Genomic DNA, 26202 nt, shown 5'->3' with positions numbered 1-26202 from the left:
GCGGGGCTCTGTATGCAAACGAGGGGGCGGGGGCATCCGGGCCGCAGGAAGCGTCGTTTCCGCTGCTCTCTTGTGTCGAGCGGAGCCGGAGCCGGAGGCGGGAGCGGGGCCGCAGCGTGGAGTCCGGGCGAGACCGAGACCGAGACCCCCGTCGGGCTCTGCCCCCCCCGCCCCGGGGATCTCCCCTTCCGGCTCTGCCCCCGCGGGGATCCCCCTCCTCCCCCCACCGCCGGGCTCTGCCCCACCCCCGGGATCCCCTCTCCCGGCTTCACCCCCCCCCGCCCTGGGATCTCCCCTGAGAATCCCCCTCCCCCCCCGCTCTGCCCCCCCTGCCCCTCCGGGCTCTGGCCCACCCCCCGCCCGAGGGATACCCCCTGGAATTCCCCTCTCCCCCCCGCCGGCATCTGCCCCCCCCGGGAATTCCCCTCCCCGCACCGTCAGGATCTGCCCCCACTCCCCTGCCCCGGGATCCCCCTTTCCGGGCTCTGCCCCCGCCCCCGGGGATCCCCCTCCCCCCCATCTCTGGGATCTGCCCTCCCCCGCCCCGGGAATTCCCCTCCCCCCCACCACCAGGATCTGCCCCTACCCCCAGGGAGCCCCCATTCCCTCCTCTCTTGGGAGCCGCTGGATTCTCCTTCTGCCCCCAGGGAATCCCTCTGGAATCTGCTCCCCTGCCCCTCCTCCTCCACTCTTCTCCTTCTCCCCCCCCATCCCCCATGGAATCCTCTGCCCACCCCCAAGACCTGCCCCTCCCCCTGAGGTCTTCCCCCTCCCTCACTCCATGGGATTCCCCCCAGCACCTCCCCTCCCCCGTCCTCCTCTACTCCCCCCTCTCCAGGGGATTCTCTCCAGCCACCCCCTGGGTCTGTCCCCCAGCTTCCCCCTCTCAGTTTTCCCCTGGGGTCCTCCATGGGGATCCCCCCCGCCTCACCTCTGAGATCTGCCCCCCGCTCACTCCCCCCTTCAGCCCTCCTTGGGATCCCCCAGCCCCCCTTGAGATTTTCCCCATCCCCCAGTGCCCACCGGGGATCCCCCCTCAATCTTTCCCATCCCAGGGGATCCCCCAGGCTCCTGCCTTCCAGCCTGCCCCTGCCCCCAGCTCCTCCCCTGCCTGGTCTTGGGGGGTCTTTTCCTCCCCTTTACCCCAGGGACCCCCCTCAGACCCCAGCACAACCCCTGGGTTCCCCATTTAGGGTTTCCCCTAATGAGAACCGAGTTGGGGGTGAGCCCACACAGGGACCCTACTTCCCCAGGCAGCCACCCCTTTTGGAGAAGGATCCTCTGACGTGCCCGCCCCCAGCTTCATCCTCTCCCAGCACAGGGACCCCCCTTCTCTCTCTGCCCCAATAAGACAGCAGATGGGGGTGAGCCCCACATATTCCAGGTGCCCCCTGCTCACGGAGAGACCCCCCCCCCAGCCTCCTCCTGGGCCCCCCAACCCTGTAACACCCTGTTCTGTCCACCACCCGGGACTGGGACTCCCTGCCCCCCAACATCACAGCAGTTGGGAGTGAATTCCATATAGGGATCCCCCCAAGAATGAGACCCCCCCTTCTCAGCACAGGGACCCCATGTACTCTCTGCCCCCTAACATCTTAGAATGGGGTGAACACCACAGAGGCCCCCTGCTTCAGGGAGTTTCCCCACCCAGAGACCCCCTGACCCACTCCCTGGGCTCCAGCATCCCCCCCCTGCCCCAGTAACACCCCCTTCCATCCCCTGCTCATTCCCCACCCCACATACAGCCGACCCCCACCCCAGCTGACCCTCCCCTGCTCTCTGCAGGCGAACTCCAGAAACCATGCAGCTCTCCTGGCTTTTGGCCACTGCCCTGCTTGCCGTCGCAGCGTCTGTGCCCATCGACCGGCCCAAGGCAGAGAAGAAGGCGGAAGAGACGCCCCAGAACCACCGGTAAGAGGCGGGTCTCGGCCCCTTTTCGGACTGGTTGTCGCTCCATCACCTTGTAGCAGGGAGTTCTGCGGGCTTATCGCCAAGGCTGAGTTGCTTCTGTGTGTCTGGGTACCCGTCTGGCCTCGTGTCTGAGCCCCGCAGGATCTTTCACACTCACTCCGCTCCTGTGAGCTAAGGCAGTGCTATTCCTCCATGTTATAGACGGGGGGAAACTGAGGCATGGGTCACCGCCCGAGCCTTCCCTCTCCCCAAGCCCAGCTTCTTTCTATAAAACCTCTCAGGCATTGGAGTTTAGCTGCTAGGGGGTGTCACAGACTCACGGGTCATGCCCACTCTTGGCCCCATACGGTCCCTGGGGTGAACCCCCTTCAGTGCGACACCCCCCCCCCACTTCGTCATAGGGGGTCACGACGAGACCTAAATGTGTGGGGCAGATCTCCCCCTCCCAGCGCCACCCACTCCCGGGTTCCCACCCCTTCCTTTGATGGAGCGCTGGTTTCCGATGCAGTCTCCCATGGTTTGGCCCTGATTCTCTTGGGGAATAACCAGAGACTGGGCGGGTGCTAGCAACCCCGGCTAATAACGGTTCGGCCAAAAACAACAGATTTCCAACACACACACACACACACCCCCTCCCCCGGGTGAGGGCGAAGGGAAAATTCTAGCTTGTGGGTGCTGGGAAGACAAATCGAAGGGTTTCCTGTTATGGGTGTTACAGCTGGAAAGCTGAGGGCCCCCCACTTAGGGGGCTGCGTGTTTGAATTTAACAAGACCACTAACTCGGCTGGAATAGGATTGAAGTCAGACAATAAATAAATTCTTCATCCGGCCGGCGCAAGGGGAAATGCATGTGACTCGCGGTGGCCCCCAAATTCAGCTCGGCTCTGACGCACTCCCCCAAATTCACGCCAGGGACGCTGGCTGGGGAGGAAGAAACCCCTTGAAAGTTGCTTTGGCTCGCAGCTTCGTTTGAAAATGATCAACTGACCTAATCAATAAGCCAAGGACATCTGGTTGCTGCTGAGATCAGCTGTTGCCGTAGTTCGCTTTTAGCGGCTTAGACGTGAATGAAAACATCAGTCCACTGTTACATGGATTACGCCTCGGCTTGGCTGGTTTGATTTTTATGGATCGTTTCAGCAGCGAAAATCCGGGTTTATCTTTACGCCTATTTTCAGCTTTTCTCAATGTCGGTTTTCACGGGGGCTAGGAATTCGGAAAGTGGAAAGCTTTCGAGGCGTCAAGACGCGCGTGGTCAATGTCGCGTGGCGAACCAGGCCGCGGAAATAGCCTTCAATCAAACCGTACTAGGCTTCCCAGCAGTGTTTTCTCTCTCTCTTTACCTCTCTGGGCATTTCGATTTGCCTCGACAGCGCCGGTGTTTTCCGTGTGTCCGGGGAAATCGCCGCTTACGATCCAAAGTTGGATCCGGCCACCGCGCCTCCTTACCGAACACACCTGAATGTTCCCTGCCCGTCTTGTCAATTACCGATCTGATCATTAAGGGAATCATTAAGAAAGGGGTAGATAACCAGACAGAAAATATCATGTTGCCTCTGTATAAATCCGTGGTACGTCCACATCTGGAACACTGCGTGCGCCCCCTCTCTAAAAAGATAGATTGGAATTGGAAAAGGCTCAGAGAAGGGCAACAAAAATGATCAGGGGTCTGGAACGGCTGCCGTATGAGGGGAGATTAATAAGACAGGGACTTTTCAGCTTGGAAAAGAGACTCCTAAGGGGGGATACGATCGAGGTCTATAAAATCATGACTGGTGGGGAGAAAGTAAATAAGGACGTGTTGTTTACTCATAACACAAGAACGAGGGGTCACCCCATGAAGTGAACAGACAGCAGGTTTAAAACAAACAAAAGGAAGTTTTTTTTCACACAATGCACAGTCAACCTGTGGAACTCCTTGCCACAGGAAATTGTGAAGGCCAAGACTATAATAGGGTTCAAAAAAGAACTAGATAAGTTCGTGGAGGAAAGTCCCATCGATGACTATTAGCCAGGATGGACAGGGATGGTGTCCCTGGCCTCTGTTTGCCAGACGCTGGGAATGGGCGACAGGGGATGGATCACTTGAAGATAACCTGTTCTGTTCATCCCCTCTGGGGCACCTGGCACTGGCCACTGTCGGCAGACAGGATACCGGGCTAGATAGGCCTTTGGTCTGACCCAGTTTGGCCGCTCTTATGTTCTTATGATCAATTCCTTGTTTCGGTTTCATCAGTTACAAACAAGATCTATGATCAAGCCTTTAAGGCAGAAGACAGTGGTTACAGGAATTCCTGATAAGCTAGAAGCATCTCTCGTTAGCTTATTAATTACGGACAACACCTGCCTCTCAGCAATGAGAAGAAGTCTCTCTCTGGGCTGAATCAATGCGGCCGGAGGGAGAGGACACACGATCCATTAATAAATAAAATTTAATGGCGTCTCCCACCCAGTTCGGGGGTCCTGAGATGAGACCCAAGACTCCCCTTCCCCCATCCCCGCGGTATTCCAGGACCAGCATTAACCCTTTTGCACCTGCTGGCGAGCATTGCAGCGTACGGAGGGAAACTGAGGCAGACTGCGGCCTGCTGAAAAAGATGACGGAAAATTCCCAGCTGGGGCAGGTGGGCAGCACCCCCGGTGGGCCTGCCAATGTGGTTTGAATACAGGGCTGGAGTAGGGTGTTCCTCAGCACTGGACTGCGTTTTGTCTGATCCAGGGCTTTTGCCTGGTTGGCTGGGGCTGAACCAGACCCCGGCTCTCGGGGTCGCTGGAGCTCGGAAGTCCTGTCCCCGACCCCCCCTGCCTGCCACCCAGCCCAGGACAGGAGCTAACACGTAGCTTGTAGATCACACACCAGCGTTGGCCTGGGGGGACGTGGGCCCAGCTCCAGTGAAGCCAGGGGGCTCGGGTAGCTCCGGTGTGTTTATTAACAAGCGGCGTCAGGGCAGCCCCTGGCTCCGCTCGGGCCCGGGTCGGGCTCCGTCACCGGAGGGCTGCTGGGGGCATGGTCACGTTTTGGCTGGTGGGTTCTGGGAAGGCGGATCGTGAAGGCTCTCCTCTTGGGAGGATTATGGTAGCGCTGAGCGCCCCCCACAGCTTGACTAGGCAAAGGGAGGATCATGTACAGATGGGGGAACTGAGGCCTAGCCCCCCTCCCCGCTCTAACCACTAGACCCCACTCCCGTTACAGAGCCAGGGAGAGAACCCAGGAGTCCGGGCTCCCAGCTACGAGCCCCTCATGGTGCAAGTAAGGCGTTAGCTGAAGCAGGACGGGCGACCGTGTTATGTGGTCGCTGTACGTCCCTGGCAGATTCACGTCCCTGGCAGATTCAGTGTGTCCTGGGGGAGATGGGGGGGCAGGTCTGGGGCAGGGGGGCCCGTGGCCTGACCTCTCGCTGTCCCTCGGCAGGACACGGGGCTGTATTATCACCGCTACCTGCAGGAGGTGATCAACGTGCTGGAGACGGACAGCCACTTCCGGGAGAAGCTGCAGGCGGCCAACGCCGAAGACATCAAGGTGAGAGAGATGGGATCCGGGGCCTTTCCCCTCTGGGGGCGCCCTATCCAGCCCCAGTTGGGCTGGCTGGGGGGCGGGGCACAGGGAAGGGGGCGTGTCTTTTCTGGCCCCAGGGTGGGTTGGCTGGGAGGGCAGGGCATGGGAAAGGGGGCGTGTCTTTTCCCGCTCCAGGGTGGGTTGGCTGGGAGGGCGGGGCACGGGGAAGGGGACGTGTCTTTTCCGGCCCCAGGGTGGTCTGGCTGGGGGGCGGGGCATGGGAAAGGGGGCGTGTCTTTTCCTGCTCCAGAGTGGGTTGGCTGGGAGGGCGGGGCACGGGGAAGGGGGCGTGTCTTTTCCGGCCCCAGGGTGGGCTGGCTGGGGGGCGGGGCATGGGAAAGGGGGCATGTCTTTTCCGGCCCCAGGGTGGGTTGGCTGGGAGGGCGCGGCATGGGGAAGGGGGCATGCCTTTTCCAGCCCAAGGGTGGGCTGGCTGAGGGGCGGGGCACGGGAAAGGGGGCATGTCTTTAGAGCGGCTCCTCCCCTCTCTCCGTGGCAGAGCGGGAAGCTGAGCAAGGAGCTGGACTTCGTGAGCCATCACGTCCGCACGAAGCTGGACGAGCTGAAGCGCCAGGAGGTCTCCCGGCTCCGCATGCTGCTCAAGGCCAAGATGGATGCAACCATGGAGCAGAGTGAGTGGGAGCTCGGATGCCTGGGTTCCTTCCCCGGGAGGGGAGAGGGTTTTAGTGGGGCGGGGGAGGGCTGGGAGAACTTGGGTACTTTTCCCAGCTGTGTCAGTGGTACCTGGTGAACTTTTACCTTTCCCTCCCTGCCTCAGTTTCCTCACCTAAGCAAGGGAGGATGGGGGCCAGAACCCCCAGAGGGGAAAGGCCCCGGGCCCCATTCCCTGCCCACCTGAGCCAGCCAGTCCCTGCCCTGGGGCGGAGTGGGAGCTGGTGCCCCCTAGAGGGGACAGGCCCCGGGCCCCATTCCCTGCCCTATGTCTCCCCCAGATGTGCAGATTGATCACCTGGGGCTGCTGAAGCAGTTCGAGCACCTGGACCCCCAGAACCAGCACACCTTCGAGGCCCGCGACCTGGAGCTGCTCATCCAAGCGGTGAGTGCAGGGGGAGAGGTGGGAAGGAACCAATTCTTCGGGGGGGATGGGGCAGGCTGGGGAGGGGGCAGCTGGGGGGTTGGTGGTGTAGTTCATGCCATTCTCTTCCCACATACGGTGATGGGAACCTGCCCCCGTCCCCGCACGGGGAAATCCCCTCCTGTTAACCCTTTAACGCCCTCGTGGGGGTCCCCTTGGATCCACTGGACTCGACCAGCCTGGGGTGGGGGGTAGAGGGTGAGGGCAGGTGAGTCTGCCCCCAAGGAAGGGTGGAGAGAACAGGATGTGGTTGGCTCAGAGCAGGGGGGGCTGGGAGCCAGGACTCCTGGGTCCCCTCCCTGGCTCTGGGAGGGGAGTGGGGTCTAGTGGTGAGAGCGGGGGGGCGTGGGGGGACTCCTGGGAGCCAGGACTCCTGGGTTCCATGCTGACAGCCACCTCTCTTGCAGGCCACCAAGGACCTGGAGAACTACGACGCGGCCCATCACGAGGAATTCAAACGATACGAGATGCTGAAGGAGCACGAGCGACGCGAGTACCTCAAGTCCCTGGACGAGGAGAAGCGGCGGGCGGAGGAGGCCCGGTTCCAGGAGCTGCGCCAGAAGCACAAGGAGCACCCCAAAATCAACGTGCCGGTAAGGACCCCCAGCTGGACAGGGGCAGAGCAGGACATGGGAGTTACTTGGGGAACTCCTTGCTGCAGGATGTATAGGTATGTGCGGGGGATGCATTTGCCTGCAGGACCTGTTGCTGCAGGGGTCACAGTCAGCATTAATCTGCAGAACTCCCTGCTTGGGGGGTGGGGGGTTACCCCAGAGAGCCCACCACTGTGGGGGATGGGAGGTGAGGGGGGTCACCTGCCTCTGTCCAGCTACAGGGACACGAGCCACTAGAGGGTGCCACGGAGCCAAGGGCCAGGCTTACGCTGAATTCATCTGCGGAACTCCCCACTGCAGAGGGCGGAGGTGGTCTCCGGTCATGGGCTCGGGGAAATTAGCCCCCCCTTTCCCCCAGCTCTGGGAAAATATGGAGTAATTGCAGGGGGAAGTCAAGTGGGGGCAGAGCCTGAATGACGATTGGCAGGTAGGGGGCTGGGAGCCAGGAGACCTGGGTTTTATCCCCTCCTCCCCTTGACTCTGCCCCCTATAGGGCAGCCGAGATCAGCTCAAGGAAGTCTGGGAGGAGACAGATGGGCTGGACCCCAGCGAGTTCAACCCCAAGACCTTCTTCAAACTGCACGGTGAGGGGCCTATCTCCTGCCCCCCCTCCCCCCCACCCTGCAATACCACCCAGCCCGGCCACAGGAAACCCAGAGTCCTCTGCCCAGCTCCCCGCTCCATGCGGGGGGCAGCGCCCCCTGCTGGGGAGGTCACCCCCAGGGGAGTAGGGCACATCCTGTCTTCCGTTCAAGGGATTTAGGGGCTGGCAGAGGGGGTCAGGTTTGGTAACACACTAGACCCCTTGGAGTGGAATCAGGGGGGAGGGAAGGGGCTGTAGGAGGGAGGCCCCCCCAAGCCACTTCTCCCCCTAGCATTTTCACACAGAGCCGGCCGTCCCACCCCATAGTGGGTGGAGAGAAATTGACAACCCCCCCAAGCCCCGCCCCGGCATATTCAGCCCTTGGCCCCCCTGCGGGGCAGGGTGTGGGGTTTGACACGGGGACGTCTGGCTCCTGGGGAACTAGGAAACTTGTCACCTGTCGGGAGTCAGTGGGGGAGAGCGAGGTGGGGCTGGCGCCTCCTAGAGGAGAAAGGCCCCATGCCCCATTTCCCCGCCTCCCTGAGCCATCCAGTCCCTGCCCTGGGGCCGGATGGGAGCCGGCGCCCCCTAGAGGGGAGATCCCCCTGCCCCAGCTGCGCTCACCCCCCGTCTGTTGCAGACACGAACAGTGACGGGGTTCTCGACGAACAAGAATTGGAAGCGCTTTTCACCAAGGAGGTGAGCTCCCTCGGGGCGGGGTTTGGGGGGGGGTGAAGGCCTCTGGGCAGGCGGGGCCTGGAATCCAGGGCTCCCTATTATCCTTCCTCCTGGACCCCAAGGGAGTGGGTGTGCTGGGGGCGGGGTGTGCGCATCGGGGGCAGGAGGGGTAGTCGGACAGCAGGGGGTGGCAAACAGGGGGGGGAGTGTTTGTGGGAGGGGAAGGGAGCTGGGATGGGTGGCTGGCGGCAAAGGACAGGAAGGTCCTGAAGGGCAGATCTTCTGTGGGTTTGTATGTTTTTTTTTGCGGGGGTGGGGGGGAGCTAAGCTATGGGGATAGCAGTGGGATGGGGTTGAGGAACGGGGGGGCTGAGCTCTGGGGGCAGGCTGGGTGAGACAGACTATTGGGGGCAGGGGTGGGATGGGACAGGCGGGGCAGAGCTGTGAGGGGGGGTGGAATGGGCGGGGCGAAGCAGCCAGGCAGGGGTTGATCAGGTGTCTTCCCCCCCCCACCCCCCCAGCTGGAGAAGGTCTACGACCCCCGGAACGAGGAGGACGACATGCTGGAGATGGAGGAGGAACGGCTGCGCATGCGGGAGCATGTCATGAAGAACGTGAGTGACTCCCCCGGCCCTGGTGGCGGGGGGGGAGGGCCGCAGGGCCCTGGGGTGGGGGTGGGGGTGGGGGTGCTGGCCCTCAGTCTATTGTAGGGGGTCCTGGATTCGATGTCTGGTCTATGCCCCGGCCTGGGGGACTGTCTCTTGCCCCCACGCTCCCTCCCGGGGCCGGCCATTGGGCGCGTCTCCCACAGCGGGGCCTACCGAGCCAGGTTCCTGGGAGAGCCCTGCAGGCCCCCGGCCCCCCCCCCCCCCCAGTCAGGGTTTGCTGGAGCCGGGGCGGGGGGAGCCCAGGGCTCTGTCTCGCCGGCCCGTTGTCCGTCGGTCCCCCCTTCTCAGGAAGGGGGGGGTGCAGTTTGAATCCTCTCTGCCCCACGGCGTCTCGCGAGGGGAACCAGCGGCGGGGCTATCGCAGAACGAGGCGTTGTGAGGGGCCCCTAAACAACGAGCCGCCCCGGGGGCTCTGCCTCGTCACCTTAGCTGGGCCATTTGGGGGATCCCCCGAGCCTCAAACTTGAGGTTCTGCCCTGCCTTCCCCCAGCTTAGCTACCCCTTCCAGCCCCCCCCAAAATCCTGTACCCACCCGGGGTTCTCCCCTCCGCTTCGCCGCCCCCGAAGGAGGCAATTCTCTTTGGCAAAAAGAAACCGGAAGCTTTAGTTGATACAGGGGCTTTTGGCCGCTTTCTTTCCTGTGCGGACCCCTAAAACCGTTTGGCTGCAGGGTGCAGACCCCGTTGGAAATCTTAGATGTAGGCGTCTACGTGGCCTGCAGCCTTAGGGGTTCAGATCCCCGTGCTGCTCTCCCTGGGGGGCATCCGGACCCGGATTGCAAGCTTAAATGGCAAAACCAACACAGCGAAGGGGGAGATGGGTCCGTCCAGCCGCTTTGGAGAATCAGCACCTCCAAATTGGAGACGGTGGCCCTCTGTTACCAGATGTGCCCGTCACTTCGGGGTGTGCTCGTTTAGTAGGGTTACTCTTCTGGGGGGGAGGGGGTCCTGTAATGCTATTAACATGCTGCTTGTGTCATTTGTGTGTCCTTCCTTCTGCCAGCCCCCTCCCCGTGGAGCTACCCTGCAGGACTTCGGTTCCCCAGAGCTGGGTTCCTCCAGCCCTAGGAATAGATGAACACACCCACACCACACCCCACACGCAGCAAGTCAATCAGCACCTCCCAAGCTGATCCCCTCGTATGTCCCTGTACTCCGTGGGTGGGGTTAAGCAGCACTTTCAGCTGCCCCCCGCCGCCCCCCCCCCCACGTGCCACGGGTTTAACACGTCCCTATCCCACTTCCAAGTCACAATTGTAGGGGCAGAAACCCACTTGAGGAGCAAACCCCACAGTCTTTGTGGGCACGACGGGGATCTTTAGCTTCGGTAAAAGAAGCGTCGCTGCGGAGTAAATGGGGGAAGCTGAGAACACAAAAGAGTAAAGTTCAGAGAGAGAGAGAGAGAAGTAACCAGCTTAACCATAAAAAGAACCGGAGGACTTGTGGCACCTTAAAGACTAACAGATTTATTAGAGCATAAGCTTTCGAGGGCTACAGCCCACTTCATCAGATGTGTAGAATGGAACGTATAGTACGAAGATACATATATACATACAGAGAAGGTGGAAGTTGCCATACAAACTGTAAGAGGCTAATTAATTAAGATGAGCTATTATCATCAGGAGAGAAAAAAACAAAAGAAACAAACAAAAAAAACCCCATAAAAGTTATTTATTGACTAACTACTCAAGGAGAGCTAAACCAACATAACATACATTTGTGAAGGTGAGGTAGAAAGGAAATGTGTGTGGGGGGGGAATCTCACCCTCTCTGAAGCTTGAACTGTTTGGGGTTCCCAGGTGATGGGGGTGGCTGCGGGTCCTGAGGGCAGGAGACAGGCAGAGCCCCCAGCACGCTCAGTCGGAGATGATGGAGTCCTAGTGGAACTGATTTTGGGTCTATACATCAGAACCCTTACTTGGGCGTAGGTAGGGGGTTTTGTAGAGAAAACACAATGTTCAAGGGAGAACACTAGATCTGTTTCTGGGTAAACTGCTGACTCAAGGGTTTTCTTTAGGCTAGACAATAGGAGCTGATCACTCTTGGCTCTGGGTGGTGGTTTCTTCCAGGGAGCTCACAATGCAACTAGGCTGCTTCAGTATTTTGGATCTCAGTCAAGGATTTATTACTAGAATTGGTCTGATAACGGCCGAGCTGGGTGTGCGCAGGCGTGGGTTCATTAACATTTAGAGCAGAGGTCCCCCATGATGCAGTGCGTCCCTGCTTTTCTGGTCCCAGAGTTCAGGGCGGTTCTCTGTTTTCCATTCTGTATGCTAATGGAGATGTCTTAATCTTGTCACCCTTGTCAGGAGGGGTCTAGGTGTGTCTCCCATCCGCCCTTCATTGCTCTCTGCGAGCCTTTTCTCTGACCGGTTTTGGTTCAAGAAGAGACTCGTGGTGGGGGTGTCTTTCATGAGTCAGACAGGCTAGATACTGTGCCCTGGTTCCCCAAAAACACAGAGCTGACTGGTATCACCTCTCCCGGATGAAAGTGGATGGCTGTCCCCAAGTCAGGGGGAGCAGCTGCCCTTAGTGGCTGAGTTCGAGTATCTAGGGGTCGTGTTCAGGAGTGATGGTGAGCGGGGCATCGACCGACGGATTGGGGCGGCGGTGATGCACCAATCTGTGGTGGTGAAGCAGGAACCGAGTTCCCGGACGAAGCTCCCGGTTTGTAGGTTCCTCTAGGTCTCCATCCTCGGGGCGTGAGCTTTGAGGAATGACCGAAAGGGACTAAATCGCAGATGCAAGCGGCGGAAATGAGGTTTCTCCGCTTCCTTTCCAAGACAGGGTGAGGCGCTCGGCCCCACAGGAGGGCCTCGGAGCAGAGCCAGGAAAAGCAGCGTAAAGGGAAAAGAAGAAGGAAGAGGAAGCAGTGAGGTGCTCTTGACCGTGGTTTCTAAGCGTGTCAATCCTGCGGGCCCCGGCACCTCCGCGGTGGGCATTTCGTCTTCCCCGCTGTATGTTCGAGGTCTTGCCTGGATGCCGTTCGGTCTCCGAGTCAGTTTCTGAACAGTAAAGCGGGAGGGCGGCTGCGTCCTGTCTTGTTCATCGACCGTTTGCTGTTGTCCCAGGCCCGGTTCTGCAATTGCCCGAAATTCTTAGCTGCTTTTCCGATTCTGTCTGTTCCTCCTGAAGGTCAAGGACCCAAGTGGCAAAAGCTGTCAACGAAATCCGACAAAGACCCACGCGCCAGTTGTAACAAAGAGAGACACGGGGCCAATGGTCTGGCACCAGATCTCCGTTGCTACTGGGGACGATTCCAACCGGGAGTTTCCCTGCGGGTCTTCCCAGTGAGGGACCCTCTTTTCTCTTGTAATTCTGACCACACCATATGCGTATGCATGACGGTGTCTACCCCCTTTTCCTCATCTGGCCTCCTGCACCCCACAAATAGCGGGGTGCCCCGTTTTTCCCCCCTAGGTAGTTGCTCTGTGCCTCCTAGTCCTTGTTCACGTCTCCGTGTGCGGCGGGACAGAAAGTTCGGTGACGCTACAGTTGTGGGCCAGTACGCTTCCTGGCCGTCTCCTCGCCCGCTGGCACGTCTCTCTCTGTCATCTGGTGACGGCGCTGGCATAGGGTCGCCCAGACAAGCGTTCTCCAGCCTAGCCGGGCAAAGCTCAAGTCTTACAGGTGTTGGCCTCGCGATCCAGCCGCGCTTTATTTATATCCCTCACGCTCGTCCCTCCTAAATACGCGTCGATCGTCCATTTCTGTCCTCCTACAATTGAAATCTATTGCGCCGTCCCTGGATTGTCGGAAACAGCATCTGAAGTGACCCCAATGCGAGGATCAGTTAGTGCGTTTCACCCTCCGTTTGCTGGTTCCTGGCCTCGGATGCCTGTCAGAGTCCCTGGTGCCGGCAGATCAGTGGGTCGCAGCGTCTTCGTTGGGTCGTACGTGTCCATTTTCGGTGCAGCTCGGCATCCTGAGAAGTCCAGAAAGATCCATCTCTGGGGACTCAGCACGTTGCCCGTCTCTGGGATGTTTCTCGATCAAGCTGTCGGATCAGCGCGGCTCAGAAGCCACCGGCTCGTTTTCCAGCGAGTGATCCACGTTGTCCGTACTCCCTGTAACGCTCGCGTCCGGGGTGATCCGCAGCCTCGCCCGGGGGGGGGTTCCCGTTTTTTGGGGGTTCCCCGATCCAGCCCCCGGCTCCAGTACCTGCTCTGGTCTCCCATGTGGCAGGGAGAAAAATCAACCCCCCAACCAACACGCAGCCACAATGCCAGGGGGATGGGCACAGAGTTACACAGAAAATTACCATGTTGGGGCCCAGGATGGGAGACGAGGGGTGGATGGGGAGGCAGAGGGAGGGGTGGGGAGTTCTGGGGGGGCCCAGGCCCCCATCTCACCCCTTTATCTCTTTCTTTCTCCCCCCCTCCTCCCCCCAGGTGGACTTGAACCAGGACCGGCTGGTGACGCTGGAGGAATTCCTGAAATCCACTGAGAAGAAGGAGTTTAACGAGGCCGGAGGCTGGGAGGTGGGTGTCGGGGTGGGGGGCAGCTGGGAAGTAAAGATTTGGGGGTCTGTATCTTCTGGGGTTGTTGGGCTCTCTTGTGGTGGGGGGGAAGCCGGGTGGGGGAGTCTGTGTTGTCTAATGCGGGGGTGAGGGGTCGATCCCGGCTCTCACCTCCCTCCCCCCCCCGGCCCCCCAGACGGTGGACGAGACCCAGGTGTACTCGGAGGCGGAGCTGCAGCGGTTCGAGGCGGAGCTAGCGGCCCAGGAGGTGGAGCTTGGCCGGCGGGCGGAGCAGCTGCGGCGCCAGCACCAGGATCTGCAGGAGCAGCAGGTCCGGCTGGACGCCCAGAAGAAGGAGTATCAGCAGGTGGGGGCGCTGTGGGGTCCCCCCCCTGCCTTGCTCCGTCCACCGAGGGCTGCGGGAGGGAGAGCGGCTTTGGGCCCCCCTCTCCTGCCTAAGTTGGGGATTCCCCCCCTCCCCTGGGGAAGTGACACTGCAGGGGGCGGGGGCTGCCCCCCCTTCCACGTGTCTGCCCCCCAGGGAGTGGGGAATTATGGGGTGGGGGATCAGCTGGCCCCCTCTTTCCTCCCCCAGCTGTCACCGGGGGGGCGGGGGGTATCTTGCCCCATTAGCAGAGCGCGCACTCTCTCTCTCCCCTCCCCCCATGTATCTGTCCCCGGGGACGGGTATTTGGGGCAGGAGGGGGGCAGAAACCAGCAATTCCCATCCGGGGGGTTGGGGTAAAGGCGGCCCCGCCTCCGCCATCAGCAGGGGCCAGTGTGGGAGCAGGCCCAGGCTTAACCCTTTCCTCCCCCCTCCCAGGCCGTGCTGCACATGGAACAGAGGAAATCCCAGCAGGGGGAGGCACCGGCGGCTCCCGACCCCGGGGAGGAGCTGAAATTCCAGGCCCAGGCTCCGCACGCCGCCCCGGCAGGTAAGACGGAGGCTCAGGACTCCTGGGTTCTCTCCCTGGCGCTGGGGAGGGGAGAGGGGTCTAGTGGTTACAGCGGGGGGGGCTGGGAGCCAGGACTCCTGGGTTCTCTCCCCAGCTCGGGGAGGGGAGTGGGGTCTAGTGGTTACAGCGGGGGGAGCTGGGAGCCAGGACTCCTGGGTTCTCTCCCCAGCTCGGGGAGGGGAGTGGGGTCTAGTGGTTACAGCAGGGGGAGCTGGGAGCCAGGACTCCTGGGTTCTCCGCTCTGGGAGGGGAAGTGAGGGTCTAATTGCTTGGTGCCAACCCCTCTTCTCCTGTCTCCGTTCCAGAGCCGGCCGCACCTGCAGCCCCAGCCCCTGAACAGAACCACGTGGAACCTCCCCAGAACCAGGAGCCGCCACCACAGCCCGAAGTCCAGATCCAGTGAAACCCTGTGTGAGCTGGAGAAGGGCAGGGGCCTCATATTGGCCCTGCCCCTCCCTCTCCTGGGCCCTACCCCTCTTCCTTCCCCACTGGCGCAGGGCTGGGGTCCTAGTATAGCATCCAGGCCAGAGGCTGTGCTGTCTGCAGTCCCTTTTTTGGCCACTGGGGGGTGACATTGAGTCTTGTCTGTTTTTTGGATCAGGGGCCTCAGTTGGAGCTGGGGGCTGCCTTCCTGCCCCATAGCGCTGCACTGCAGTAGGGGCGTTTCCCAGCTTCCCCTCCCTCCTCCCCCCCAAAAAGCCTCCTGCTTTTAGGGGGTGGGTCCTGGCTGCTGCCTCCACCCACAGAACCCATCTCCCCATGTTCCTAGCTGGGGGAGAGGGGCATTTGAATGGGGAAGCACTTGGGGTTTGGCAAAGAGGGGGTGGGTGTGTGTCTTGATTGGAGGTGACAGGGAGCCCCCCAAATTCTCTCAGCTCCCACGTGTTTCCATATTGCTTGTGGGCCTCCCCATCACTGCCCCCTTTACTACACCCCCCTCCCCCCTTGTGGTGGTCGTGGCGATGAAATAGACGAAACCCCTTCTACCCCGCATTGTCCTGAGCCCCTGGGTTTATAGCGCAGGGGGATAGACCCCCCCCCCCAACAACCCCCCTTAAAATCCTTCAGTCCCTGGCCGCCTTGATGAGCTGAGTGGGGTTCACTTGATGACTTCCCCCCACCCCCTATCAAATTCTAGATGCAGTATTAACACCAATAGAAACAGGTTTGTTAAAGGTGGGGGTGGAGCTTCCTGGGCGGGGGCGTAGCTTCCCCTCAGCCGGCCCAGACCCAACCGGCCCAGGGGCAAGGCGGGAGCAGACCCATGTTAGAAATTATGGGACTTGGTAACAGATTGTTCTAATCATGGGCATTTTGGGAGAGACTGGGGGTGGGAGGGACAGGACCTAGACCTGGCAGGAGTTTGCGGGTGATCTGCTGTGGGATAGACCCCATGACACCCTAGCAGCGCTCCTCAACTGCTGTGGAATGAAACTGATCAGCCCCCTGGTTTCTCCCCAACTCCGTGCCCCCCCCCAGACTCATAGCAGCTCTAGGGGTGCTCTGCTGTCCCCCAAATCTGCAGTCTCTGCCCTGTAGCACAGGGAGCAGTCATTTGTGTCTTTCCACCTCACTGTTTTTCCCCCATAAAGGGATAATTTAAGACATAAACTGGTCTCATTTTTGGGCTCATGGGTGGCGCAGGGAGATGATTTTAGCCGGTGCTGGGTCCGACAGACTGGAATCCTCTGTCCTGGGCTCCAAAGGATGTCGAAGAAGCTGAGAAAGTGGGGAAAAGGCTGTTTCTGGGAGGGGGAGTGAGTTTTTTAATTGGTTTACTGAGCAAAGTGAAAGGGTGGAACCTGTGTGGGACTATTTTTTAAATTTGGCCCTAAACTCCCACCTGTTCCTGCCTTGTTATCCTGCTGCCCCCTGCAAATCCTGAGAGATTCTTCCATGCTATGAAAAAAAATATTTTTCCCCCCACCCAATGCACAGTCAACCTGTGGAACTCCTTGCCACAGGATGTTGTGAAGGCCAAGACTATAACAGGGTTCAAAACAGAAAGATCCATCAATGGCTATTAGCCAGGCTGGACAGGGATGGTGGCCCTAGTCTCTGTTTGCCAGTCACTGGGAATGGATCACTTGAGGATTCCCTGTTCTGTTCATTCCCTCTGGGGCACCTGGCATGGGCCACTGCTGGTAGACAGGATACAGGGCTAGATGGACCTTTGGTCTGGCCGGTCTTATGTTATCAGTGAATATATTATGTTTACAAATGGAATTTAGATGCAATTTTTCCCCCTAAAGGAATAAAACCAATCTTGCTTAAATCACCTCAGAAAATACTTTTGCTCCCTGTGATCAGACACTTCCGATCTCCTTTGCTTACATTTCAGTATGAAAAGCTTTAAAGGGGCTGGGTTTTTTGCCCCCCTTCTGTGGGGCCACAAATTTTACCCCCATTCCTGCTGGGGTGGCAACGGGACCCCCCCCCATCCCAGTCCTGCTCCAGGGTTCTGAGAAGGGGCTTTACGACTGTTCTGGGGCCTGCAGGTCCAGGGGGAGGTGGGAGCTTAATCGGCCACCAGGGCAATTTCAGTTGGAGTTTAGGGAAAAACTTTCTGGCTCTAAGGGGAGGTGAGCGGCAGACCTGAATTTCTGAGCAGGTGGGGAGGGAGCCTGGGAGGGGTTTAAGGCTTGTTTGGACAAACAGCTGGGCTGGATTTGGGCTCAACTCCCATCTAGGTGCTGGAGGAGGTTGGCCCCGCTGATCCACGTGTCATCAGTGGGCAGGGAGCCACAGGCTCAGGCATGTGTAATAAGTGACTCAGGCCGACCTTGGGAAAAGCTTTAAACGCCTACCCCGTGCCCATGAGTCACCTGGGGCTGCAGCTGGTCTCTGTGCGTCATGAGAATGCTAAACTCATCAACAGCCAGATCCTCCCCCTGGGTCAGGTCACAGAAATCCAGCACCGCTCCCCCACCCCTCTAAGACAGTTGAGAGCAAGGGCCAGCTGCTGCTCCCCAGAGGGTCCAGTCTTCACACCAGGAAGGAGCCATCTCTCCTTGTACAAATGGGGAAACTGAGGTAGGGTCCAGGACCCTTTGAGGGAGGAGGTCAGGGGTAGAACCCAGGAGTCATGAAATCCCTCTGCTCGAGGCAGTAGACCCACCCCACTCCTCCCAGCAGCTGGGGAAGAGAACCCAGGAGGCCCAGCCCCCTTGCCCCAGCTCTGACCACCACTCCCCTCCCAGAGGAAGGGAAGGGATCAAGGCATCCTGGTTTCTAGAACCTAATTTAAGTTTAAGAGGCTGATCTAATGAGGCCTTGGACTAATTATAAAATGTCTCCCCAGCCCTGAAGGGGGGAGCTGGAAGGTTTATTAACCCTTTGTGCTTATTCCAATGTTTATCTGCACCCCACAAGACCGCGTTCCAGAGAACAGCCTGCATCAAATGGCTCATCCTGGCCTGAGATGTCCAGGAAATTCTCCCCGGTCAGACGCCAGGGGGTTGGTTTGAACACCACCACACAGAGCAACTGGCCGTGCGTTAAACCTTTATTAAACTTGGAGCAGTTAAAAAGCAGCCCAGAGTCAGGGCGGCAGGTGAATACAATACCAAGGAGATTCATAAATGCAAGGAAGAGGCCACGGCTTCTTGAGAAATCCACCCCCCCCATCCTGATATAAAAATAAATATTTAGTCCCCTCTGAGGCAGGATGGGCCAGCCGGAAAATAATTTAACATGGTAATAAATAAACAACAGATCAGAGCACATGCAGGTCAGAGATTGAGGTAGGTAAACGGGTGTCATCCCCAAAGAAACCCAGGAGGCCTGGCTACCACTCCTCTCTGCTCTAACCACTAGTCCTCACTCCCCTCCCAGAGTCAGGGAGAACACCCAGGAGTCCTGGCTCCCAGCCACTAGACCTGCTCTCAGAGCAGCGGATGGGAGCCTGGCTCAAGAGCCAGAAGGGTTAATCCAATCACCACTGGGGGGAGGGGGGGGGCCACCAGGGCAGCCGTCCCAGTGGGGACAGAGTCTGTGGCCTAGCCCAGTCTTCCATCCCGGATGCCTGGGTCCTCCACTCCCTTATAATCGGAGGGGAGGGGCGTGTGCTTCCCAGCAAGACTCTCCCGGATGCCTGGGTCCTCCGTCCTTTCAGAGCAGAGCTGGAGAGACATATCCCACAACCCCTGCCCCGGGTTCTCCTTTCCCTCATGGAGGGGGATGGGCATCTCCTGTCCTGCCCCGTGGATCTTCCTCCAGGCTCGGGCCCGGTGTCCCGGGTCCAGGCAGGGCTCCAGGATGGCCCCCAGCTGCTCGATGCGCCTGCGAAAACGGCTCCGATCCCGGGCCAGCTCCTCCCAGGGCCCCCGGCGGGCAGCCCGGCTGGCAAAGGGCCAGACCAGCAGGGGGTGCACAGTGACAACAGGGGAGAATCGAACCTGGGGGTGGGGGGGAGAGAAAGAGAGAGAGGGTGAGAGGAGAACCCAGACACTAAGGATGTGGGGGGAATGGCCCCCCAAGATGGGAAAGGCCCATAACCACTAGACACCTCCCCAAGCTGGGGAGAGAACCCAGGAGTCCTGGCTCCCAGCACCCCCCCGCTCTAACCACTAGCCCCCACCCCCTCCCTTCTGCACCAACCTCCCTAGAAGCAGCCGGTCTCTGGCTGCCTTTCCGCCCTCCCCCCACAATGACTCACCCACTGACATCACCCCCTTCCGGGAGAGCCCAGGGTTACATGGAAGTTACGAGATGTTTTCAAGCAAGGGAGGGGGGCCCCCCCACCACTGGCAGAGCTGGGCGGGCCAGGGCTGGGCTAGCAGGGAGGCTGTGGGTCAAGAGTGAGGGGCACTGTGCAGCTCCTGGGGCAGATGGGAGGGACTGAGGTGGGGAAGCTCCCCCAGGACCCAGCAGGTCCCATTTCACTCCATTGCGTGAGATTTCCCCCCTCATGGGAAGGCAGGTGAATCTGATGCCACCCCCTGAAATTACCCAGCAGGCCACTGGGCTGGTGCTTGGGGAAACTGGTTGGAGGAGAACCCAGGAGTCCTGGCTCCCAGCCCCCACACTAGCCACAAGACCCAACTCCCCTTCCAGAGCTGGGGAGAGAACCCAGGAGTCCTGGCTCCAGCTCACCTTCTTAGCTGTCCGGTTGCCCTCCAAGTCAGAGGTCTCCACCTTGACGGGGTCCCCGGCTCCCCGGGATCCCAGCTCACAGCAGTGAGTCCTACCAGGGACCCCCTGTCTCATAGGCCAGGGCTTCTCTGGGGGTTTCCAGGGGTCCCCCACTTTCTCAGCCTCTGAGGTCAGCCCGCAGAGGTAGAAGGAAACCCGGAATTTCTGGTCCTTGGGCCGTGGCGGGGTGGAGCCCAGGGGGGCCCCGGCCCAGCGGAGCGGGTTGAAGGGGTCCTGGCCACAGCCCAGGGCCCCCCACAGCGCCTTGTTCTCCTCACGCCTGGTGTCCTCTTCTGGCTCCTCCTCTGAATCGGGCCAGTCTGCGCCGGAGCAGCCCCCTCCATTATCTCCCTCCTCCTCACTGGGCCAGTCCCCGGCCTCGTCCTCCTCCTCTGATGGGCAGTAGAACAAGGACCGGACATGGGGGTTCCTAGTGACGGCATGCCCCAGGTCTGGGCCACTCTGCAGGCAGCTGGGGGTGTCTCCCCCAGGCAGCTTGAGGCCTCCTTCAGGTTTTCCACCGGCCCCGTGAAATTCCCTGTCCTGCGGGGACCAGGATGGACTATCCGGAGGTTGCTTCTGACCATCTCCAACCTCCTCCAGGTGTTCCTCTGCCTCCAGCCAGGCTGTGGCCTCTTTCCCACAGCGCTTGGGGCCTTCCCCACAGCGCTTGGGGCCTTCCCCACAGCGGGCTCCCTCCTCCCGGTCATGGGACCTAGAAGGAGCTTGGGGGCGCCCCCCCAAATTCTCCCCTTCTCTCCAACGGGGGGCTGGCCCCTGGGACACAGTGGGACCAGCTGCAAAGTCCTCTTCTTTCTCCAGGGCTTCCTGATGTGCCAGGAGCGGGGTGGCCAAGCCGTGGCGTGGGCGGGCTGGCCCACGGCTCTTCTTCCTCCTCTGCCACCTCCTCCTCCTCCTCATGGCCGTGGGGAGGCGACGCCGGGAGCCCAGGAGTGGCGGCGCAGCCCGGGCGAGCGGATTCAGGAGGCCGCCTGGCTGCGGGGACAAGACACGGAGCATCTCGACTGCGGCTGGGAGTCGCGGTTCCCTCAGGGGCTGGAATGAGGAAGGGAGACACGTCAGTGCTGGGGAATCCAGCGGCCAGGTGTGCGTGTGTGGGGGGGATGGGGCGTCATCTGTGGGGCTCCCAGCTTGTCCCTTGGGAAATTTTCCCGCCACAGACACCCCTCAAGTGGGGAAAGAACCCAGGCGTCCCAGCTCCTACCAGCTCTACATCATTAGACTCCCCCCTCCCCCAGAGCTGGGGAAAGAACCCAGGAGTCCGAGCTCTCCCAGCCCTGGCAGATGGCACCTGAGTGCCAGCACCTGGTACTATCAGCCCTCAGTAACCTGCCTGGGGGGAACCCCCCTTTCTCCACCCCCCCTCCCCCCCAGCTCTGGAGTTTGTCAACTTCTCAGTAGTGACTCAGAACAAAAGATGGGGGGGCGCGCCACGCTGGGAGCTTGGACTCCTGGGTTCTCTCCCTAACTCAGAGAAGGGAGTGAATGTGAAGTGGTTAGAACAGGGGGGGATAAGAGCCAGGACTCCTGGGTTCTATCCCTGGCTCTCTGTGCCTCAGTTTCCCCAACCCCTTTTTCTCTTGGGTGGGGGCACCCAGAGGTTTCCAAGCCTCTGGAGTCTCCGGTTGAGTGACTTGGAGGGAGACCTGGGTGTGTCTGGCTACACCCCAACCCAGAAACCGGACACACACACACACACTGCACCCATCTAGGTCCCCAGAGTGGCGGCGGGGGCGGGGGGGGGACAGGACATCAGATCAGCACCAGTTCGGTCTGGTGTTGGGGCTCAGTGCTAGATTTGTGGGGGCTGCTGGTGGGACAGGGGGGTGATTGATGGAAGGATTGGGGATCAGTGTCAGAGGGAGGAGGGACTGTGGGAGCACCCCTGGGGGGCTGGTATGCAGCCTCCTGAAAGAGAGGGGTCCCCTGAACAGTGGGGAAACACCCCAAGTTTTGACCCCCCCCCACACAGCATAGTACAGCTCACCCCATTGCAGGGCATAGATCCCAAGGGGGAGAAATGTACATTGGGGTGTTGAATAAATAGGGGAGAGGATCACCCCTAATGTGGGGCACCTGGGGGGGACTCAAAACAAGAGGGAGAACAGACCCCGCCCTAAAATGGGACACAAGAGGGTGAGGCCATTGGACAGGGAGTGGGGGGGTGGACAGGGTCAAGGATGGGGGAGGGAGAAATGAGATGATGGCTAAGGCAGAATAAGGGGTGCAGGGGCATTTTGGGGGGGCAGGGCCCTCAGTTTAGCAGGGGAAGCACAAGGGGTGCAGGTTGATTTGTGGGGTGCAGGGGAGAATAGAGGGGGTCAGTGGGAAGCTAAGCAGGCACATGGGACAATTGTGGGGTGCAGGGTTCCAGGAAGTTTCAGGGGGACACAGGGGCTCCGTGTTGCCACCCCCCCAGGACAGGGCATTGGGGTCCCCCCCTTACCTGCTTAGCCGGTGAGCAGGGCGCTCCAGCAGCGGGGGACGGGCGCGGCGCGGGCGGGGTCCGGGGGGCAGGCGGCGGCGGGCGGCTCCATCGGGTCTGGCTGGTCTGTGGCTGGAGGCGGAGAAGTGCTGGGCCGGGCCCGGCGGGCCGGGCTATATGGGGCCCGGCGCTGACGTCAGCGAAACGTCACGGAGGGAGCCTGGGGGTGGGGGGAGGGCGACAGAGCGCAACGTAACCAGCATCACACACAGCCCAGCACGTGCCTAGCAACACAACACAACACAACACACACAGCCCAACACCTGCCCAGCAACACAACTTAACACACACAGCCCAGCACGTGCCCAGCAACACAACACAACACACACAGCCCAGCATGTGCCTAGCAACACAAAACAACACACACAGCCCAGCACGTGCCTAGCAACACAACACAACACACACAGCCCAACACGTGCCCAGCAACACAACACAACACCCACAGCCCAGCACGTGCTCAGCAACACAACACAACACACACAGCCCAACACCTGCCCAGCAACACAACTTAACACACACAGCCCAACACCTGCCCAGCAACACAAAACAACACACACAGCCCAGCACGTGCCTAGCAACACAACACAACACACACAGCCCAGCACGTGCCCAGCAACACAACACAACACAACACACACAGCCCAACACCTGCCCAGCAACACAACTTAACACCCACAGCCCAGCACGTGCTCAGCAACACAACACACACACACAGCCCAGCATGTGCCCAGCAACACAACACAGCCCAGCACGTGCCTAGCAACACAACACAACACAACACACACAACCCAGCACGTGCCTAGCAACACAACACAACACAACACACACAGCCCAACATGTGCCCAGCAACACAACACAACACACACAGCCCAGCACGTGCCCAGCAACACAACACAACACAACACAACACACACAGCCCAACACGTGCCCAGCAACACAACACAACACAACACACACAGCCCAACACCTGCCCAGCAACACAACTTAACACCCACAGCCCAGCACGTGCTCAGCAACACAACACACACACACAGCCCAGCATGTGCCCAGCAACACAACACAGCCCAGCACGTGCCTAGCAACACAACACAACACAACACACACAGCCCAGCATGTGCCTAGCAACACAACACAACACACACAGCCCAACATGTGCCCAGCAACACAACACAACACACACAGCCCAGCACGTGCCCAGCAACACAACACAGCCAAGCGCGTGTCCAGCAACACAATACTACACATCACACACAGCCCAGAAGGTCCCCAGCAGTGCAATGCAACCCAACACATACAAAACAGTGCAATTCGAGACAACACAACGCATACCCGGCAATGCATCATGTACACAACCCAAGCCAGCACAGCACAACAACACAGCATGTACCAGCAGTGCAACGCAACAGGTACACAACACAGCACAACAGATGACACACTGGTTCACGGCACTGCGCGCGAACAACCCCGCTCCCCGACACATACACAACGGTCCGCAATGCAGCACGTACAAACACAGCACACGTAACGGTGCACAACGCGGTCCCTGCATAACAGAGTGCGAGCCAACAATTCCAGACACATCACAACTCGCACACACAACATAGCCCCTCACAATGCCGCACCTGTCCTGCCCCCCCAACACATAGACCAGCACACACAGCACAAGAGAGCACCCAGAGGGCCACACGCCGCACGCACAGCAGAGTGCAAAACACGCAGAACAAATGCCACACAACACAACAGAGCACATACACGACACAGTCACAATCCCACACACACACAACAGAGCACATACATGACACAGTCACAATCCCACACACTCAACAGAGCAAATACACGACACAGTCACAATCCCACACACACACAACAGAGCACATACACAACACAGTCACAATCCCCCACACACACAACAGAGCACATACACGACACAGTCACAATCCCACACACTCAACAGAGCACATACACGACACAGTCACAATCCCACACACACACAACAGAGCACATACATGACACAGTCACAATCCCACACACTCAACAGAGCAAATACACGACACAGTCACAATCCCACACACACACAACAGAGCACATACACAACACAGTCACAATCCCCCCCACACACAACAGAGCACATACACGACACAGTCACAATCCCACACACTCAACAGAGCACATACACGACACAGTCACAATCCCACACAACACAACAGAGCACATACACGACACAGTCACAATCCCACACACTCAACAGAGCACATACACGACACAGTCACAATCCCCCCCACACACAACAGAGCAAATACACAACACAGTCTCAATCCCACACACACACACAACAGAGCAAATACACAACACAGTCACAATCCCACACACACACAACAGAGCAAATACACGACACAGTCGCAATCCCACACACACTCAACAGAGCAAATACACGACACAGTCGCAATCCCACACACACACAACAGAGCAAATACACAACACAGTCACAATCCCACACACTCAACAGAGCAAATACACGACACAGTCACAATCCCACACACACACACAACAGAGCAAATACACAACACAGTCACAATCCCACACACTCAACAGAGCAAATACACAACACAGTCACAATCCAACACACACACAACAGAGCAAATACACAACACAGTCACAATCCCACACACACTCAACAGAGCAAATACACAACACAGTCACAATCCCACACACACACACAACAGAGCAAATACACAACACAGTCACAATCCCACACACACACAACAGAGCAAATACACGACACAGTCACAATCCCACACACACACAACAGAGCACATACACGACACAGTCACAATCCCACACACACACACACAACAGAGCAAATACACAACACAGTCACAATCCCACACACTCAACAGAGCAAATACACAACACAGTCACAATCCCACACACACACAACAGAGCAAATACACAACACAGTCACAATCCCACACACTCAACAGAGCAAATACACAACACAGTCACAATCCAACACACACACAACAGAGCAAATACACAACACAGTCACAATCCAACACACACACAACAGAGCAAACTCACAACACAGTCACAATCCAACACAGCATGCACACAACTGTGCCCAGTGCACACACAACAGAACCACAACACCACATACACAATAGAGCCTGCACACAACCGTACACCCATTGCACATAGAACCCAATCAAAGTAACACAATCCCGACCGATACACAGCACAGGCAGCGCAACCACAACACGGCAACTCAGCACAATCACAACCCGCTCCAGGAGCCCGCCCAGCATACTGAATACGCCCCACTCAACAATACAACACAAAGCCAACACACACACACAGAACACCACAACCTAGCAAAACTCAACACAAAGCACCACCAGACAATATAACACCATCACACAATACAACACAACAGTTGGCACAGCACAGCACCCCCGGAAACACAGCACAACCTGGGGATGTTCAACACGCCACGCAGACACACAAACACACAGTGCAACACAACACGCTTTGGCGGAGCTGCACAAAAGGTGACAACGCGAGTGGCACACAACACAACTGGCACAATCCTGCGCTCCAGTGATACACCACAACACAACCACCATGAAACGCAACACAGGACTGAACACTGTATGTGTGAGCCGGGACGCCCGGGTTCTCTCCCCGGCTCTGGGAGGGGAGTGATGTCTAGTGGTTAGAGCAGGGGGGCTGGGCGCAGGACTCCTGGGTTCTCTCCCTGGCTCTGGGAGGGGAGGGGGATCTAGTGGGTTAGAGCTAGGGGGCTGGGAGCCAGGACTCCTGGGTTCTCTCCCTGGCTCTGGGAGGGGAGGGGGATCTAGTGGGTTAGAGCAGGGGGGCTGGGAGCCAGGACTCCTGGGTTCTCTCCCTGGCTCTGGGAGGGGAGGGGGATCTAGTGGTTAGAGCAGGGGGGCTGGGAGCCAGGACTCCTGGGTTCTTTCTAGCTCTAGGTGACACAGGGGTCCCAATCCAGGCCTGGTGGGGGGTGGCTGGGGATCCCCGTGACACC

The 26202-nt window shown here is 59.1% G+C and overlaps 2 protein-coding genes across 2 annotated transcripts; one reads left to right on the top strand and one right to left on the bottom strand.

Annotated features, from left to right (window-relative positions):
• The first annotated feature begins 1800 nt into the window (after positions 1-1800).
• Positions 1801-15501, top strand: NUCB1 (nucleobindin 1). Its single transcript, XM_074937802.1, is given in 13 exon segments — positions 1801-1892; positions 1895-1911; positions 5324-5431; positions 5967-6099; positions 6421-6524; positions 6971-7156; positions 7671-7761; positions 8401-8459; positions 8960-9052; positions 13497-13586; positions 13762-13932; positions 14389-14500; positions 14827-15501. Coding segments are annotated over 13 exon segments (1353 nt in total). The 5' UTR covers position 1801; the 3' UTR covers positions 14925-15501.
• Positions 15502-18015: 2514 nt separating this feature from the next.
• Positions 18016-22171, bottom strand: PPP1R15A (protein phosphatase 1 regulatory subunit 15A). Its single transcript, XM_074937795.1, has 3 exons — positions 22122-22171; positions 19616-20710; positions 18016-18918 (listed from the first exon to the last, which is right to left on the bottom strand). The coding sequence occupies exons 2-3, from the start codon at positions 20672-20674 to the stop codon at positions 18520-18522; spliced, it is 1458 nt and encodes a 485-aa protein (XP_074793896.1). The 5' UTR covers positions 20675-20710; positions 22122-22171; the 3' UTR covers positions 18016-18519.
• Positions 22172-26202: the final 4031 nt, after the last annotated feature.

The sequence above is a fragment of the Natator depressus genome, chromosome 23 (genome assembly GCF_965152275.1).
Source record: "Natator depressus isolate rNatDep1 chromosome 23, rNatDep2.hap1, whole genome shotgun sequence".
NCBI classification, from domain to species: domain Eukaryota; kingdom Metazoa; phylum Chordata; order Testudines; family Cheloniidae; genus Natator; species Natator depressus.
Note: the sequence above shows the minus strand (reverse complement) of the source record. Positions and strands in the feature narration are given on the sequence as shown.

Excerpts from the sequence above, each read along its gene's own strand:
- PPP1R15A (XM_074937795.1), bottom strand. The coding sequence starts at position 20,674 with ATGCTCCGTGTCTTGTCCCCGCAGCCAGGCGGCCTCCTGAATCCGCTC. Across the intron at positions 18,919-19,615 it reads GCAACCGGACAGCTAAGAAG|GTTCGATTCTCCCCTGTTGT; the intron begins GTGAGCTGGAGC and ends CCCCACCCCCAG.